The sequence below is a fragment of the Aspergillus brunneoviolaceus genome (genome assembly GCF_003184695.1).
Source record: "Aspergillus brunneoviolaceus CBS 621.78 unplaced genomic scaffold BO95scaffold_98, whole genome shotgun sequence".
Taxonomy (NCBI): Eukaryota; Fungi; Ascomycota; class Eurotiomycetes; order Eurotiales; family Aspergillaceae; genus Aspergillus; species Aspergillus brunneoviolaceus.
The window spans coordinates 63928-82184 of NW_020290828.1; the positions used below are offsets into that span (position 1 = coordinate 63928).

The 18257-nt window shown below is 51.7% G+C and overlaps 5 protein-coding genes across 5 annotated transcripts; 2 read left to right on the forward strand and 3 right to left on the reverse strand.

Moving 5' to 3' along the window:
• Window positions 1–1026: 1026 nt before the first annotated feature.
• On the reverse strand, window positions 1027–1648 carry BO95DRAFT_447791 (uncharacterized protein). Its single transcript, XM_025587706.1, has one exon. It carries the CDS (start codon window positions 1492–1494, stop codon window positions 1162–1164), a length of 333 nt encoding a protein of 110 aa, XP_025437054.1. The 5' UTR covers window positions 1495–1648; the 3' UTR covers window positions 1027–1161.
• Window positions 1649–5895: 4247 nt separating this feature from the next.
• On the reverse strand, window positions 5896–6254 carry BO95DRAFT_297155 (uncharacterized protein). Its single transcript, XM_025581757.1, has one exon. It carries the CDS (start codon window positions 6124–6126, stop codon window positions 5935–5937), a length of 192 nt encoding a protein of 63 aa, XP_025437055.1. The 5' UTR covers window positions 6127–6254; the 3' UTR covers window positions 5896–5934.
• BO95DRAFT_297150 (uncharacterized protein) lies at window positions 6254–6809 on the reverse strand. The gene has a single exon (XM_025581756.1). It carries the CDS (start codon window positions 6760–6762, stop codon window positions 6382–6384), a length of 381 nt encoding a protein of 126 aa, XP_025437056.1. The 5' UTR covers window positions 6763–6809; the 3' UTR covers window positions 6254–6381.
• Window positions 6810–8406: 1597 nt separating this feature from the next.
• Window positions 8407–15489, forward strand: BO95DRAFT_457327 (uncharacterized protein; the record flags this gene model as incomplete). Its single annotated transcript, XM_025588468.1, has 6 exons — window positions 8407–9096; window positions 9306–9486; window positions 9841–10189; window positions 11968–12049; window positions 13244–13597; window positions 13723–15489. 6 exons carry the CDS (start codon window positions 8407–8409, stop codon window positions 15487–15489), a joined length of 3423 nt encoding a protein of 1140 aa, XP_025437057.1.
• Window positions 15490–16069: 580 nt separating this feature from the next.
• BO95DRAFT_447796 (Yip1 domain protein) lies at window positions 16070–17476 on the forward strand. Its single transcript, XM_025587707.1, has 4 exons — window positions 16070–16233; window positions 16353–16806; window positions 16906–17058; window positions 17120–17476. The coding sequence occupies exons 1-4, from the start codon at window positions 16143–16145 to the stop codon at window positions 17367–17369; spliced, it is 948 nt and encodes a 315-aa protein (XP_025437058.1). The 5' UTR covers window positions 16070–16142; the 3' UTR covers window positions 17370–17476.
• The last annotated feature ends 781 nt before the right edge of the window (window positions 17477–18257 follow it).

An 18257-nucleotide genomic window follows, 5' to 3' on the forward strand; every position in this document is an offset into this window, starting at 1 on the left:
TGCTTTTAGAGCAGGCGTAGAATATGCATGGAACATGTAACCTTTCGCCATAGTGGCAAAGCAACGCAAGTAGAGAGGCAAAAAGTAATCTAACCGTCAGCATAATCATAAATAGATTACACTCTGTAGACTACTCATGACAGAAAGCGTCGAGGTATTACGGCATGCTGAAGATGGGCCTGCATTGGGCCCAATCTGGTAAAGGGATAGCGACTCCCCATAGAGAAGGAGAATAAACCCTCACGAGTCGTCCAGATTCAATAGCTAATTCTTGGCGGGATCTCCGGCCGAAGACAGTAGGTATATCGATCTTGAGACATTCACCATGTCAATGAATGGCTCAAGCGAAGTCCCGACAATTGAACAGTGGTCTTTGTTTGTTCATGGTCTGTTGCTGCTGCTGCTGCTGCTGCTGCTTGCTCAAGTGATGTTACCTTGGGGAAAGTGTCTTGATTTTTCCTATTGGTGCTTTTATTCTGGATGAGACTTCTTACTCTTTTTATTTGGTTTTTTTTTCTCTTTCTTTTTTTTGGCGCAGAATAATATTATTTTATTGACTCTGATGCAAAGCCTCCCATCACGTCCATCATCCATGACTTGTTGATCGCCCGAGTAGTGGCCCACTTAAGATTGTTGTTGCTGTTGGTCTGGTCGAATACACCTACCGAGTACAACAATCTGCTTGGCAGTCCGAGAACCGGGCCGGACCCGGAGCCAGCCAGTAACTATACCACTACGTACGTACTGTACGTACTGTACTTTGGTTTCTACCATAAGTCCAGATGCTCACGGCAGGTTGGAACAAAGTGGGATCGTCTGATTGCGCTGCTGATCGCGCGATATGCTGTTTAACTTGATCTCCAACTCAAGCTCATGCCCACCCTCTCCGTGGCTCACCCGTCAGTGAGACAGCATGAGAGCGGCGAGAGTGGAACCAAGTTTGGGTCTATCGCTGTACAGCAAGCTATCTTGAGCTGCTCTTAGCGTGACTACCAAATGGATCGAGGTTCAAAAAAACTCATCATAGAGGAAATCGATAATGCTCTCATTGGACGTCCTTGCTGTCTTTCCTGCCACTGTTCTGGGTGGGACATCTGGATTCAAGAGATGGGGGGCGGCGGTTCCCGAATCGTTTTCCGAACGTTCCTCCGGCATCAAGACTTATGTATCAACATAGCGACCTGCGCCAAACAACCCTATCCATGGCTCCATTCTTCGATCCACATCGAGGCTCGGAGACAGAGCCGCAGAGCCGTGTGGAAACCTGAAAGATGTCCATTTCCATCCTGGAGTGTCCTCCCTGGTCACTTCTGAAATTTGAATGTCGGTTCGGTATTGTATCGCATGGGTCGATGGACCGTCCACCAAGGTAGATGGTAGCTGTGTGGTCCTGTCTTCCATCGTGTTCTGAGCAAGCACAGGTAGCTGATGGGAGGCGAGCAATGCCCCAACCAACCTACCTTCATCTTTGATACGCATAGGTAGTATGTTCATCTTTCAGTCCAGGGGTATGTTTCTCCACACCCACTAATTAACGGCGCATCTAGTTAGCAGATCTTTATATGAGAACCTACGCACAGGGATGCAGAGACGAGATGAGGAGAGAGGGCACTAGGTCACTGGCTCTCTTTGTTCGGTTTAACCGATACTGAATGGGTATCATTTTGACACTGCCAGGTGCCAGGTGCGCTCTGCTCCGCGGAAAGAAGCGTGGTCACGTGGTATACATGGGCTCATGTCATCAAATGGATCTTTAGCTCCTCCAGCTCCAGGCTGTGCTATCCACCTTCCATTTCCGGATAGTATCGCGCCTCGGAAGTGTCAGGGCGGCCGCCGCTTAATCTGGTGAGACACCGCTGTCAACTACTAGCCAACTACAGGACTCCGAGTCCGCGCACGTGGAGCACTTCAGATCACGTTTAAGGCTTAGAGCGATGAGGCAGGTAGGTAGCTTGAAGCTCTGCCCGTGGTTATGCTGCCTAATCACAGAGCACAGTAACTAAGTTACGGAGTAGTGTATGGAGTCTGGAGCTTTAGCCATCAGGCCCGCGAGTCAGGGACGTACCGAAAGCGAGAAAAGACCAACCTCGCTTATCATTGGCAGACCGACCAGTATGCGCATCCCATGCGGAATAAGGGAAGTGTTTTATGCAGCACGCAAGCAACAGCCATCACAAGCCAGAGGTGAATGAAGCAATCAATGGAGTGGGTAAAAAAGAAGGAGAAAAAAAATTGAAATGATGCTGCACTGCAGCTCTACATCATCGATGGGCCAGAACTGACAGATTGCCCCTTTCATGTGCATATGGATGTCCGTCGGAGAACAATAACGATTGATGATTTGAGAGCCGCTCTCGACCACTGAAAGCTCTCCCGCCAATGTGTTGTCAGAGTGGGCCTCGAGTCACACTTTATAGAAAATTCATTACAAGAGCGATACGCTCACACGTTGCTCATGATGGTTGCATTGTTGAGACCATTGCTCTGAGCAGTAGGGCGATCAAGGTATTGTGTCCAAGCAGCCCATGGTTGAGCTGGAGGACATTGTGTTGGCCCAAGCCTCACAAACCCATTCATCACTGTAGTGCCGGGAACACTACTGCTAGTCTATGGTCACAGCTTCACCACCGATGAGGAAGGGTTGCTTGTTCAATTGTTGGTCTGGCTATCGGCGGGCTACCCCAAGGGCGCTTGTGGGTCAGGTATCATCAGTACTAATCATGGTGGCTAGTCACTCTTAGGAAAGGTCCCGATCGACGGGCAGTCATCTCTTGAGTTTAAGGTAGTCGGCCAGCATCCGAAACAGTAAGAAACTTACCAAGGCCTTACATAGCGAGGGTTAGTTACCGCGTAAGTACAGTACTTACCAGCTATGTGGTATCAGTACTCTGTATTCAAATTACCCCATGTATACGGAGTAATATCCGGGGATAGGAGGCTTGATTCCGCCCTCAGTATGAGAAATGTATGGACATTCGAAAGAACGCCTACTGAGGAGTCCAGCAAGCTAGATAGAGCATTGACCAAGGTAGGTTCTTTCGTCCGATGTTGTGGTTTGGGGCAGCTTCGATAGCCCTCCTGTCGATGTAATAGGGATGGTATCGATTAGAGTTGTGTTTGTCACTCAGCTTTGGGTATAATTCGACATCCATTGACTGCCCGTATGCCTGATGTCCTGGACGGAGGAGGGTTTACATTGCCTACGGAGCACTAGAAATTGATAAGTTAAGTTACAAGTTATATTATTGATACTCGTGATCCACTTCAAACAAAATCATATTGCATGATAATTGCCTTGTGACCTACGGGCTTATGGTCTCCTCTTCTTGTTTTATGATCGCCTCTGGTCAACTGTTCTTCCACCTTTTTGCGCGTCTGGTTGTTTCTTATTGATAGAAGACTTGATAAATTACCATGAGGGGCGAGAGGAGAATGGAAGGGCTACTGCAGCATGTAGAACAGATTATCGAAGGCAACAAGACAATCAACACATTATTACGGAGAACACCTTCAAGTTGGGAACGTAAGTCTCCTTTTCCTGATGAACCGCGATTGTCACCTTCACCGGCAGTCGATTAGTTAGCAGGTCCCGCTTGCGCGGGGTATGTATGAGAAGACCCAGACCAGATGCCAATCATCACTTGCTTAAGGAGGAGAGGCTTTCCGAGATTGGAGCCTTGCATTTCCTGCGTCCCCTTTTGCTTCTCAGCCTGCGCCTGGCCTTCCTTCCTATCAGATAATCGGTTTTCAGCCCACCCTCACTGTGTTCTGAACCTCTGATGCTGCAGTGAGGTGAACGACCTGCTTCTGGATATTAACGAATCGAACCACACTGACAATAGGCCTGATCGTCGAGAATCGTTCGCTTGGGGGATGATTGTTCCGGAGTACTCCCGGTAATCTGCTGATGAGCAGAACCATTTGGTCCCCTACCTTATCACACACACTCTTTCTCTTCGCTGCACCGACATGAGAATCTTTGAAGTCTAGTCCAATGAAAATCCCGATAAAGTTCATGGTGATGGCTACAGCCAAGCCCAGGATACACCCTCCAGACTCCAGAGTCCACTGTGGATTTCCCAGCTTAGTCCCCCTCCCTCCCCAGCCTCCTCCCTACCGTAAGGGTGTCTCCCGCTGACACAGTGTGTCCCAGGGAGCCAAGGGAAATGTGTATGTGCTGTACAGTACTTTACTTGACCGAGATGCGATCTGAAGATACGAACGCATGGGTTATAGCATTGATCATCTGTCAAACTGCACAACCATTAGATGGTTGGACTTCGAGCAGCAGCATAGTCAATATTCTCGCGTCAACATGCCCCGATGACTTGTGAGCACACAGCGCAAACCTACTGAGCGGAATACCAAGGCGTGGGTGCGTCTTCTCCGGCACAAGATCTTCCCTCTTATGCCAATAAGCGATAGAGACAAAAGTACGAACCACCGTCAAGGAAGTCGAACATCAGTTCAATTTCCTGCTGGCTTGCCCCCCTCTCACGGCTGCCTTCCGGTCGCTTGGATCATACATTTCCCCTTCCTACTCCCCCATAGAATTTGCAATCCTCGAACTCGACTCGAATCTCTTGGATTGATCCATGCCCGACTCTATCTTGCTTGTTTGGCGCAGGATGAATACGTGATATTCCACTAGTGCGCTCTGTGCCATTGTAGACTGCTGGTAAGGAGCCTAATTTGTCCGACGGGAGACTATTCCTAACATCGGTTGGGCTGGTAGCCTCGTGTTCCCCACTGACGCGTTCCTGACTTGCGCGGGCAAGCAGATAACTCAAGGATGACTGTCCCGGTTACACTGCACCCGAGGCAAAAAGGCCTATCATCCATCATATTGGATTTGATCCGCTTAATTCCGCTTCCCAATTCACCTATTTATGCCTGCTACAAGCGATGTATGAGTTCAGCACGGTGGATGTTAGTCTACAAACAGGAAGATAACAATGGCCGTCGAGTGAGCGACAGAGAACTGTCCAATTGACAAGCGATAGGAGGTGGTTACTATCAGAAACCGGGGGTCCACCAAACGACGTGCTTCCCATTGGCACTGCTACGGCCATACTTCGGTTGGAGGTCTGGTTCCCCCCCCCTGAAATCGGCCGTACCGCAAGTCCGCGACAGCTGACCGGCGCAACCTTGGGATTCATCATCTGGACAATAAAAATAATGGGGGTTGGTGTTGGTTACTGGTCAAGCAACATTCCCACTTTTCCTCCCCGTTCCTCCCTCTCCATATCTGGTCTCTAACCCAAGTTTGCTTATATCCGAGGAGCCATCGCCGGCATCACCCGCCGCCGTCTTTGCACCGTTTCTGGACTGTCAATCAAGTGCTATTGTTAGCATTGAGAGTACTATGAGTACTGTACCATTATTATCTACGATTAAGTGTAATGTTTTTTTTGTCTTAATGAATGAATTCATTTTAATAATATCTCTGCGTTATGGTTAATTACCTCATGCCACTCAATCTCGTCCCCTTTCCCCTCTACCATCGCCTGGACCTGTCTTGTGTTTGGCTGAAGCTCGTTGAAATACAGTAACATTAATGTCGAGCCTCTCTCTCTCTCTCTCTCACTCTCACTTCTCTCCCTCTCTGCTACGGACCCTGCACGCGGTACTCGCTTCGTCCCCCCTCCTCCGGGCTGCGCTACTAACACCCGCTCTTCCCCTAGTCATCGAGGCTTTTACCTAGACCGTTCAAGCCGTTCCTCGGGCACGCCATTCCTAGCTCCATCTTCGCCTGTCCACTAAATAGATTACCTACCCACGCAGCCCGGACGTTGACCAACGATCTTGGGTGAGTATCCACGGGCGCAGAGCACGCTAGGTTCACGACAGCCTCCCTGCGGCCAGGACTCGACACGCGCACCGTCCGTCCCGAATCGCGGGTAGACTATCCAAGCTCTAAAACCCCTATAAACATTAATCCTCGACTAGACTACGTACCCTAAGTTTATTTTGAACCTCATATCTACATTGTATATATCTTTGGATAACGCTTCCACGCCACAACAGATTCACCGGTGGGGTTGATAGAATAGAGAAAGGTAAGAAAGAGATCACGGACCAGAGAAGAATAGCACAAGCAAAAAAAAAGAGAAGAAAAAAAATCATTGAAATTGTCGTCGATTTCTCCTGTTCCTTGATTTCGCCACAAATTTCGGCGGAGTCTGCCGCTGCCGCTTAGGAGGAAAAAGGACGGGAAATTGACAGACAGAGAGGAGTGGTAAGTTAGGGACAAAAGAGCAGGGAAAAGGTAAAGAGAAGCAGAAGGCACATTCAGACAAGGAAAGCTTAGCCGGGGTTACGAGGAGTGACCATCAGCTGTCCTATCTATCTACCTACCTATCTACCTACCACTCCGGGATATCATCGATGAGCAATTGAGGGGAAGGGGGGGGGGGCAAAGAAAGGAGCCGGTAGGCCATACAAAAGCGAGTGAGAGAGGGGTACTAAAAAAAAGAAATACAAATGAAAAAGAAATGAATGAATAGCATCGCTCGCATCCATCCAACAGAGTAACCATTTGAAAGAGAAATTATTACAAGCAACTTGGTTAACCACCAGAGACTCTTTTTGGGGTCCTGATAAAAATCCACGAAAAGGAAAAGGAGTGGGTCGGACTACTTTACTGGCAACGGACCCGTCACCACAAAGCGGCAGCACTCCGCTCCTGGAGCAAGACAAAGGACAAATAAGAGCTAATCCTCCGGGCGGCCCCTCCAGTATGAGTGACGAAGATATTACCATACCAGTACTGGTACCCTTACTAGTGGTTTTCCGCTTACATACCCGCTTTCCACTAGTAATTACCTTTCTCTCTCTCTTTCTCTCTCTCTCCCCCTCTCTCCCTCTCCCGTCGACTATGATTCCCTTTCTAAAGTTTCTCTCTTAATCCTTTTTTTTTTTTTTTTTTTTCTAATTATTATTTTTTATCCAACGTCTGTTCTCTCCAGGCTAATTCCCCCCATCCCACCCCTTTCCCCTTTTGAAAACCTTTGCCTCCAACTCCGTTTCATTACTAAAGAGCGTAAAAAGATTACGGGCCCACGCGCTCCACCATACCCTCGGATCCCACGAGGTGTTTTGCTCTCAGGCGGTTTTCCTCCTGCCGAATAACCTCTTTGCTTCGTCCTCTCCGAAGCCTTTTAGGCCGCTTCTTCTGCTCAGGTTTTTCTTTTCCGGGTCGAGTCGAACCATTTCCCACACCCCTCCTCCCACTTAGTTACCTTTCCCCCCCTTCCCCTCCTCAAGCCCCCCCCCTCCTCCCCTCTTCTCTATCCGTCTTGATTTTAGGGTGACTTGTGCGACTGGCGTTGCCACCAAGCTAGATCGAGACATCGGCTCCTGCGCTATCACGCATTTGCGCTGGTGGAAATTTATTTGATCGTGTCTCCATTCTCGTTCGTCCTGGCCGAACAGACTATTTTGGCCCTGACCTGGCTGTTTTCTAAACCCTCTATATTCCCCTCTCCCCAAAGCTTGCCCGAGCGCAGACAGGACCGTCCCTTTCAATCCTCCCGCCGGTTCCTCGTGCTGCTGTGCTTACCGCCACCTGCAAGCCCATTCTCCGTCACCCTAACACGGCGACTAAGGCAATTAAGCATCACGATCCAGCAGTACCATCAACTTCCCTAAAGACAACAATACTCTTTTCTCTCTCTCTCCCCTACCTTTCTACCTTTCTGTCTTTATCCGAGCTCGATTATTATTTTCTTTTTTCTTTCTCTTCCCTTGAAACACAACCCCCCTGTCCGTATCAATATTTCCTCTCCATTTCCCTTTTATCTCAGCCTTTCGGGAGTGTGCAATTATACGCGACCATTATTACGCGTCGATCCTCTTCCAACCGATTCCCTACGACTGCCTCGATTCCGTTCGATCACAATACAACCGGTTGAATTGTTACAATTCAGTCAACTCCTCCCAGAGTCATCTAATAGTACGTTCCAACATATTGCCGACCTTCAGTGGAAGGGACAGAAAAAAATCCCCAAAAACAAAAAAAAAGAAGAAGACGACGAAGACGAAAAAGAGCAGGGACAGAAAGAGAAAGAGAAGCCGTCATTGCGCAAGATCTGGTCTGGTCGTCAAGATCTCGTCGGGACCAGTCTGGCACACACCCTCTCTCTCTCTCTCTCTCCCTCTTTCTCTCCTCCCCTGTCCCTCAATTTATTACCTCTCGGCCTATCTTTCTCTTTCTTACCATTTCTTTTCCTCGATTTGTCTCTCCTCTTGATTTTTGTCCAATCTTGTTTTGTTTGCAAGCCACAAAGCTCATTGTGTCCATCTCGACGCGTCTGCACAGGCACGCGAGGCTTTTTTTTCTCTTTTAGTTCGGAGGAATCGTTCAGGGATATCTTGGTCCGGTAGTTGCGACCAAATTTGTATTATATGGACAACAGACCTGCTTCGGAGTACGCGCAGTCAGGTTCGCACTTTCCATATCCACTGTCTGCCGCGACTCATCATTCTGAACTCCCCGCCGCAGACCAGGCTTCTGCTGCTGCCACTGCTCAATACACTCCCCAACCGGAGGTTCGCCCGACTCCCCAGTACACGCCTCAACCCGAGGTCCGCCCCGCCGCCAACATCTCTTCATCCAACACACCTCAGTCGGACTACGGTCTGAACCAACCCGCCGCCGCGCGCTCCCCTGCCTATCCCGAATACCTCGCCCGCCCACCTCAGTACCATCACGCCCCCAACACCCAGGCAGGTGGTGCGGCAGGTATGGCTCAAGCAACAAGTCCGTCCATGACCACCCTCAATAATGGGCAACACCATGACCCACGCAATCATCACACGAACGTGAAGTCTGACGCAGACGTTCCTATAGATCCCTCAATCGCGGCCTCTAGCCCCACCTATCCTCCTCCTTACTCGCCTTATCAGCCGCAGGGCCATGACATGGCTCAATACCAGGGTCACCCCCCTCCTCCCCCTCCTCAGATGTATGGGCGTCCGGAATGGTCGCATGGTTATGGACACAATCAACACGGTCTTCCTGGACCATATAACGCTCCTGCCACAACGGTTGGTCCCGCCTCCCCTGCTGCGACCGCAGGGCCGCGCCCTGGCCAGGTATGTTTTTGATGATTTTGGCGTCTGTTTCCTAAGGCTTGCGCACTTGCGTGGAACGGTTGTCTTGGATGCCTCCCGCGTGATCGGGTTTGCGGCGAAAAAGAGAACTATCCGGCCTTTGGGGGTGTGGGAAGCGGGCGCGCTATTTCATCTGTTTTCATGATGTTTTTGATCAGAAGCTCATTTGGTTGTTTTTCTTTCTCTTCTAGGTATACTCATTCGTTCCCATTCCCGGCGCGCAACAACACAAACGCCCTCGCCGGAGATATGAGGAGATTGAGCGTATGTACAAGTGCGGTTGGAATGGATGTGAGAAGGCCTACGGTACTCTCAATCACTTGAATGCGCATGTGACGATGCAATCGCATGGTGCGAAGCGTACACCCGAGGGTGAGTTGGTGTCTCTTTTGTGTCTTTTGGTCTTGTTTTTTTTTGTTCTCGGCGCTCTTTCGCAGTCTTGGGGAGAGTCGCAGAGGCGTTGTTTTGGTTAGTCGCAAATAGCTCGATTGGGCTAGTGCGGGTGGCACGCGCTAGTCGTGTTACACTACGTTAGCGCCGCGGATCGCAGTAGCGTGACAAGCCGGCGCGGAGGTTAAGCGTGTTTAGCCTCTCTGCCCACCATGGCATGTCTCTATGCTTTCCCCTTGCGGTGGTTCCCGTTAATACTTGACTTCTTTCTCCCCAACCCTTCTTCATGTCTTATTGCCCGGCCACACTTTGCTGACATTTACCTCCCTGAAACAGAATTCAAGGAAATTCGCAAGGAATGGAAAGCTCGGAAGAAGGAGGAAGAGGCTCAGCGCAAGGCCGCTGAGGAGCGCGAGCGTGCCGCCGCCCAAGCTGCTCAGTCCAACCCAGTGGATGCGCCCAACCCTGCGGATCCCGCCCAGGGTGGCCAACCGCCAGCGTACCCCGGCGGTGTTCGGCCTCAACTCCCTCCGATCGGATACCAACCTGCTGATGGCCAGGTGCCCGGGCAGTACGGAGCGGCTGCTGGTGGCATGGTTTACCAGGGTAATGGGCAGATGGCCTACCCTCCCAATTACCCTCACTCCCCCTATGGGCAAGCGGGTCAAGTGTACCAGCCACGTAAGTAGTCATGTCCATCGTTATGTTTTGCATTATCAGAACCGGAGGTCATGAGGAGTCATGAGAGACCGCGACAGAAAGAGAGAGAAAAAAAAACACAACATCATCATGATCTAAAAAGAGATTTACGACCATCATACCCGAATGACTCGGTGACTCTTGACTCTCCGAGGAAAATATCCGCCGCAGGAGGTCTGTGGGTCTTTTGCTCTACAAGGTCTGTAGCTGATCGATGATGGCTTCACAGAAACCCAATCGACCAGCTACCCGCAATAGATGTTCAACTTCCCTTACTTGACTCAGGTTGCATATTCTAATACAATATCTCCTAATCCCGTATCGCCATCCCGGATCTAATCCTTCTTTAAGTTCTTTCGCACATGATACCATTTCCAGGCCTTGATTGCTCCAGTCAAACAAGAGTGGCCCTGCGACTTACGTTCCTGTTCCAGTTATGTTGTTTTTGAGTTAGATCGCATGAGAAACCAAAAAAGGAGATTGTCTAATTGAGGGGTTCGTTGTCTCATGTTCCCTGAACGAATACCGGTTATGGGAATGTGGTTTGGGATATCTGGCGGGGCTTTCTGCACTATCTGAGCTGTGTCTTTTTTCTTAGTTTTACCCCTGTGAATTACGCGCCTCATTGTCTCTATACGGCTTTCTCCTTTCATGTTGTATGTGGCTTATTGCTGTGATGCCTGATCTTCAGCTTTTGTATTCCTGCAGTTTCAGTGTCCATTTCGCTTCGACCAGCCTTTATATTACCCTGGGTGTTGGTCCCCGATTCTGTGCAAAATTCATATTCATACCCTTTCTCCCTTGGTCATGACCTAATGGTCGAAGTCTTGCAGCCATTCATTGAGTTTGCTACATCCTCCTTCATATCTTCTCAATGATCTACTGATCCTGGTGAATCCAGTAGGACCTGGTATCAATGACACCTACTTGCTCATGTGCCTATTGATAGGGGTGGCTTCAGTGTCGGCCCAAATCTCTTGTAGTCACAACATTGGCCATCTTGGTCACATGCGTGGGATTGATAGCGAGCGACGCTCCAGGAGAGACTAGGCGAGAAATCAGCGATCATTAATTCTGCATGTATTTCATAGTTCCTGTGTTAGTGGGTGCTCGGTCGGCGCTATGAAGCAGGCAACGTGCGATTACTATGTATCTGGATGACTAGCGTGGTGTGACTACAGTACTTGTGCCGTAGGGCGAGTCACTAGTCCTGTCGTACAGGATCAAGAAAGATGCGGGCTACTGTAGGTCCCGGGTTGACTTATTCGATGCGGAAAGCATATACAGGATCTACTGCCCGCGCATGGTTCGGATGTTAAGAGTAAATCCCGGGAATTGGAAAAGAGGCTAATCGGGGTGAAGAGATCTAGGCGCGGTCTTGTCTTAATGCGGGCCGGGTGATTTAGTTCCAGAGGGGCGCTGAAACGACCGTTTATTTACTTACATGCGTAGTAGTCTTGGGGGGGTCGGGAAGGTCAGCCTGGAAGTTGAGCTAAGCTAAGGAGGGGGGTTTTAAGGGTTCCTGGATGAGATCCGAATCGAAGGTTTTTGTTTTTCTTTTGGTCGACTAGTCAGCGGCAGTCTCCGCGCGTGGGAATGGTACAGGTTGGGATTGGGAAGAGCTTAAGCCTTACTAGTGCACCCTCGCTCAGTACTAGCGAGTACCTGAACCCTCCGTTCCAAGTTACTAGATGCTTACATACTTTTAGTACACGGCCCTTCCCCCCCCCCCCCCTTCCCCTCCCCGGAGCGGCGCGCGGAAAGGAATCGGGAGGGGGTGGAAATGTCTGAGCGCCCGAGAGCCCCAGAGCCTATCGGGCGGAAACTGCTGCCTGAGGTTTACTTAGTGAGTTAGTGCGTACCGCCGCATAGTCGTAGTACTAGGCTAGGTGGTACTATGAGTAAAATGACCCTAACAGGAAAGGACGATTTTGCTAAAATAGTAAAAAAGCCTTTTAAATCTCCTAAACAGTTAGACTAGTGCAGATTCAGTAACGCTAGAGCATTCTTACTATCGGGACTAAACCCACTGTGGTACTGCAACGGGCTGCTGCTGGCGCCCGCTGCGGCGCGGTCTAGCGACTACGAGGAAATGGCTCCATACTTGCAATTCTGCCTCAGGCATTGATGTGGGCATGGCCAGGCAGGACCTCTCGGAAGCGGAGTAACATACCACTTCTGGAGTGACCAGCAATCTAACCTCTTCTGGACTAGCTGGGCTCAAATGAGCCCGAGATTCAGAACACCGCGGAGTTTGCGGTCCAGATACCGGAGCTCGTTGCTGCACTCAACAACACTCTTTTTTTTCTGTCTTGTTATACTTATGAAATTTCTTGAGATCGAAAAGTTTGTTATTGTCTCCAGGAGCTGTCGTTCCTGAATAGACTGGACGCCATTTTCTTGTTTCTTTCGTTGTTCGGGTGAAGAAAAAAAAAGAAAGCAATAGATATCTCCAACTTTTGCCTCATCTCCGCAATTTTTTTTTTCGCGCCGCGTCTCCGGCCTTCACCTCACCACTCAGCCTTCCATTACACGCGGAATTTTCTGGGGACCTATCGCCACCGTCACTGCTGGGATAATCTGAAGTCGACTCAAATCCATAACGTCTGGTTCCCAACGCTTCGAGGATCAGACGAAAATCCGAATCTAACCCTCCCTCCCGACCCTACCTCCATGCTGGTGCACTGAAATCACAACCCCCAAAGCTCCACCGATGCGCTTTCTACAAGCGAATTCTGCTACTAGACGGAGCATGGCGATGAGACTTCCACTCAGTGCGCAATGCGCTCGAGCTGCCGCCCGGAACAGCAAAACCACTACCACCACCACCGTCGGCAGCAATCACGCCTACACCACCCTCTCCTCAGCCGCCACCACCACCACCACCAGCAACACTGAATGCCTTCGGCGAGCCATTCTCCCTGCCTCGCAACAACAGAAGTCGCACCAAAGCCCCACATCGACCCCCGTGAGCTGGAGCAGGGCCGCCTCCTCCGATGCAGTGGTCCGGAAATACTGGAATGGCTTCCTCGAGCTCCAGCCGAAGCCGAACCAGCCCGCGGCCGTCTCCAAGAAGAACAAGGAGCTGCAGGAGTTGCTGCTCAAGGTCGCGGAGGTCGGTACCTCGCCCCGGCTCCGGATGCAGGAGGCCTCGCTGCTGGGCGACAGACATACGCAGAAACAGGTGGAGATGGAGCTGAAGTGGCTGCCGGACCCGAAGCGGCTGGCGGAGCGGGTAGGTCGTCTGCTGCAGGCGAGGGAGATCATCATGGCGGCGGCGCTGGTGCGCGCGGCGCAGAAGGAAGGACGGGAGTGCATGGTGGCCTGGAATCATATCTTTGAGTATTGCATGAAACAGGGGGCGACCATGGCGGCGTATAAGTTCTACACGGATGTAAGTTGTGCTTTCCCCTTTCAGTCTTCTTTCTACGGTGTCTTGCGACGGTCGGATCTCTGCTTTGCGGGTCTTGGTTTGAAGGTGGATGATGGGCTTTCGCTGACTGTTGCAATTTTGCGCAGATGAAAAAACGTGGCCGCAGACCCAACTCCCACACCTATACGATCATGATGAATGGGTTCAGTATCTATAATCCACGGGAGAAGGCGAAGAATGTGGACGCCGCGATGCGTGTATATCGGTCTATTGAGGAGAATCCGGACGTGGAGCGGGATATCATCCACAGCAATGCGATGCTCAAGGTTTGCTGGCTCCAGGAAGACATGGATACCTTGTGGCGGGTTGCGGGAGATCTCCCCGAGGAAGGGCCCGGGTCACCCAACGCTCACACCTACACGATCATTCTGCGCGCTATTCAGAGTCGCCTGGAGCGTAGCACGCAGGATATCCCCTCCAAACATGTCCGCCCGCACTGCGAGAAGAGGAAGACGGCCATCACTGAAGGCAAGCGGGTTTGGGCTGATGTTGTTTACCGCTGGAAGAAAGGTCAGCTGCAGCTCGATAACCACCTGGTCCATTCGATGGCTGAGCTGCTCTTGAATGCGTTCAGCGACTACAATTGCTGGGAGGTGCTGGCTCTGTACAACCAGACGGCGGGACTGCCCATTTTCGCCAACAAGCCCTCGCCGGAGAAGGAATACGAAGACAAGTGGGCCAACAAGCGGCATGGGAAGCGTCGTGACGGGCCGAATGCCGACTATTTGCCCTTTGTGAACCACAACAACGAGCCGATCGAAACCGAGGCTACCAAGGAATCGGAATCGGAAATCGTGGAGGAGGAGGAGCAGGAGCAGGAGCAGGAGAACTTCGACCACTTGTTCGATCCTGTCAGCGATGCCAACGGCTCTTCAGCCCCAGCCCTGATTACCCTTGGTAACCGAGAGATTGACGTGGTGTTGGAGGCCTGCTTAACCATGGTGCAAGGAATGCGGCCTGGCAAACAGTACTGGGAATACCTAACGCGCGAGGGTCACGCGGACCTGATCAAGCCTGACGCGGCTGCGATTCACCAATACCTGCGTCTTCTCCGCTACAGCCGATCGACCCGGGAAGCCATCGCGGTGATCCGCGACCAGATGGTGCCCGCTGGGATCACCGATCCCAAAACCTTCCACATTGCGATGAGTGTCTGCCGGCGCGACACCCGCAATGGAAACATCTTGCGACTGGCCGACGAGATGCTCGATATCATGGAGAGTGCGCTCGTCCTTCCGGAGCCGCGTGCTCTGGTGGGCTACCTCGATCTTGTCCAGTCCCTGAAGGAGAACCCCCAGCTTCTGCTGTCGTTGCTCGGCTTGGAGGGTGCCTGGAAGGCTCGGGCGAGCAACTTCCAGGACAAGGGCCGGAGCTTGTACGTGGGGTTGCAGCTGCACGCCGTCAAGAAACTCTTCCCTCACCTCGTGAAATTGGACGAAGCCACGTTACCGTACCTCCCGAAGACGGAGGAATATGATACGGCGGACCTCCCTCCGCCTCACAACCGCGACTCGACCTTCGGGCTCTATGGCTCGAAAATCGCCCAGGCGATGAACGAGACAGGCCGAGTGATTGACGAGCTGGTGCAGCGGCACAGAAACAAGAACTTCTTGAGTAAAGAACTCCTTGCGGATCTGCAGGAGAAGCGAAGCATGCTCAAGAAATACTCCCATGCCCGGATCAACAGGCATATTCGCGATATTCGCGTGGATGCGACTGCCAGCCAGGTCGAAGCGTTTGACCAGAAGCTGGAGAAGCAGCTGGAGAAGCAGCTGGAGAAGCAGGAGAAGCAGGAGAAGCCGCAGGAGGAGGTAAAAGGAAAGACAGAGGTAGCCGATGCGAAGGCGAATTAGTCTCGGCACTGCATAGAACCATCATCACCTCTCCCAACATGTACTTCTCTCATCTATAGCATTTCCAGGGCGTTGGTATATAGGTCTTGTTTGTTTGTACAACAACATGCTTCTTTCTCTTCTGTATAGATGATCGGTGATATACAGGAGGCAGTTGTTCGGTGTAAATAAAAGTACCAGAGACTATTTCTACATCACATTGATCAGTCTTGTCCATCGGAGAATTATTTCATTGCATTGATAGATTGATAGAGATAGCGAGACCATCGCATCGGACGGGAAGGGTTTCCGCCTGCCGCTTTCAGCCCGTGGAGTGCGTACGTAATGGAATGGATGCCACTCTAGCCTCTCCTCCGTCCGTCACAACAACCGGCCCGAAGAGCAATCAATCATTCCATTCCCATTTCACTCAATCCGAGCTATACTCTTGTTCCTGCTCGCCATCTCTTTTCTCTCTGGGTACAGCCGGACTGTCCAGGTGATCCACCGGTAACTTTGCGAACGTGCAGTGATTGCAGTGACTATCCTACTCTTTCTCCCTCTATTGTCCTCGGATTCGGTTCCTGAGCTTTCCCTCTCGGAGCCTATAACGAGTCCCCCCCCCCCGTTGTTTGTAGCTCACGATATACCACCACCCCCCTACTTTGCCAGCCATGGCCAGCGCACAACAACCCCTCTACTCCCACGGGGATCTCCACGACGATGAATCCATTCTGGATGATGACATGATCGAGTCCGACGAGGGTGAGTTTGCATCAAACACGGTGGTCCGGGGACGTCCTTGGTAGGGGCATTCAACAGCTAACTCCCAACGCGCGCGCGCGGTTTTTTTCCCGCGCATCGCGCATTTTTGGAAGCATTAGCAATCGAAGCCGATGATCCCCTCCATGATACTACCGACCGGACCCCGCTCCGCGGCAACATCCAAGGCGAAGCATCTAGCAGCTCACGCGGCGGCGGCGGCGGCGGCGGTGGCGGCGGCGGCGGCGGTGGCAGCAGCAACTTCGCGGGGAATTACCTCACTTCATCAATTCCCGGCGAGGATCGTCGCGCAACCCAGAGTACCATCGACGAAACCGTGTGGGAGACCCTCTCGCGGGACCTGCGCGCCGTGTGGGAGAAGATGCGGCAGGTGCTGTGGCCCAAGTACTTGATCGGCGGCATGTTGCAGCGGGGTGGAGGCGGGTTGGCGGCGGCGGAACGGGGTGAAGCCAGTGGCTTTGGCGGCGGCGTTCGCAATCTGGTGGGCAGGTGGCCGGATGCTGATGTCGTGTTGCAGGGGGGTATGAGTGAGGGGTTGAGGGATTGGGATCTTTGGTACGTCATTTTTTTTCTCTGTGGTTGTCCCCTTGCGCTACGGGAAAGCTGGGAGTGGTTTTGGACTACGATACTAATATTCTCTAATTGGATGGTTAGGGGACCTCTGATTTTCTGCCTGCTGCTGAGTATGTTCCTGTCGATGCGCGCCAAGGGAGAGCAGTCGTCTTTGGTGTTCTCCGGGGTGTTCTCGATTGTGTGGATCGGTGAGGCGGTGGTGACGTTGCAGATTAAATTGCTGGGTGGGAATATGTGAGTTTTTCTGTTTCCTCTTGGGTATCATATGCTAACGGGGGGATTTTCGTCGATCTAGCTCCTTCTTCCAGTCGGTCTGTATCATTGGATACACATTGTTCCCGTTGGTCATCGCGGCTCTGCTCAGTGCGCTGGGTCTGCCGACCATTGCGCGCATACCGGTCTACTTGGTGCTGGTGGCGTGGTCGTTGGCGGCGGGCGTGAGTATCCTAGGCGGATCGGGAGTGGTGCGCAACCGAGTCGGGATTGCAGTTTATCCATTGTTTGTGTTCTATGTGGCTATCGGATGTCTCTGCTTTATCAGTTGAGAGGGCGCATGCGGGCTTCAAACTGGGTATGTGGTGGGAGTGTGGTGCTGAGCAAGGGAGGAACTATAGCTAAGCTAGGCATAGAGGAAGAGGGAGGTGGATGTCGGGGGGGGGGGGGTTGTGTTGTCGTTTCCAGTCGAGGCCGACCATTGAACGGACTGTTCTGGTGTTGTTCTGTTCCATAGTAGCGTTTTCTATTTGAAAAATGTTTGCAGCCAATCTGTCATTTTGCGAATGGGAAATTAATCCCAATAGTCTTGATGATAGTAGTAGAGGGGAAGCGAGCGGTGACGGGAGGGAAGTCAACGGGGACGGACGGGAACCGGGGAGGGCGCCAACACAACAACAGCCCGGGCCATCTCATCTTCCAACTTGACCTCCAACAACAACTCACCCGCTCGCACCTCGCTTGCTTGCTCGCCTTCGACACCGCTGGCTGTCGCTCTCTTCTTCTCTCTCTTTCTATACTTTACCCCCCCTGGGTGTTCGTTTCACTCTCATCTGAACTCAGCTACCATCATTGCCGGTAGCTCCTCAGCCCCGTCTCGCCCAGGATCCTTCAACACACTTAACTCTCTATCCACGGATCGAGCAGCTTTCGGGCGATCGTGAGCCGGCTCTGACGTCTAATCCACCCTCAACAACCTCCGCGCAAACCCAGAACCCCCCTTAACACTCCCGCTACGAGGTTCGAAGGTTCGATCTTTAGGTAAGTCGTTGGTGGCTCTTCCCCCGCCTATGGAGAGCGACGATCACATCAGGAGTTTCCCCTCCATTCCTTCCTACCTACACCCGCAGCCCAGAAATGCTGCGGGCAGAGAGCCAGTCGTCTCTTTCCCGCAAGCAGACTCAGATAAGCCTCGGCCCTTCTCCTAGGCTGATCGAATT

Bases quoted from the DNA above. Each gene is read 5' to 3' on its own strand.
- BO95DRAFT_447796 (XM_025587707.1), top strand. From the start codon at position 16,143: ATGGCCAGCGCACAACAACCCCTCTACTCCCACGGGGATCTCCACGAC. The intron at 16,807-16,905 runs GTACGTCATTTT...TTGGATGGTTAG, and splicing joins TTGAGGGATTGGGATCTTTG to GGGACCTCTGATTTTCTGCC. The intron at 17,059-17,119 runs GTGAGTTTTTCT...TCGTCGATCTAG, and splicing joins AAATTGCTGGGTGGGAATAT to CTCCTTCTTCCAGTCGGTCT.
- BO95DRAFT_297150 (XM_025581756.1), bottom strand. From the start codon at position 6,762: ATGGTAATATCTTCGTCACTCATACTGGAGGGGCCGCCCGGAGGATTA.
- BO95DRAFT_297155 (XM_025581757.1), bottom strand. From the start codon at position 6,126: ATGATTTTTTTTCTTCTCTTTTTTTTTGCTTGTGCTATTCTTCTCTGG.
- BO95DRAFT_447791 (XM_025587706.1), bottom strand. From the start codon at position 1,494: ATGAACATACTACCTATGCGTATCAAAGATGAAGGTAGGTTGGTTGGG.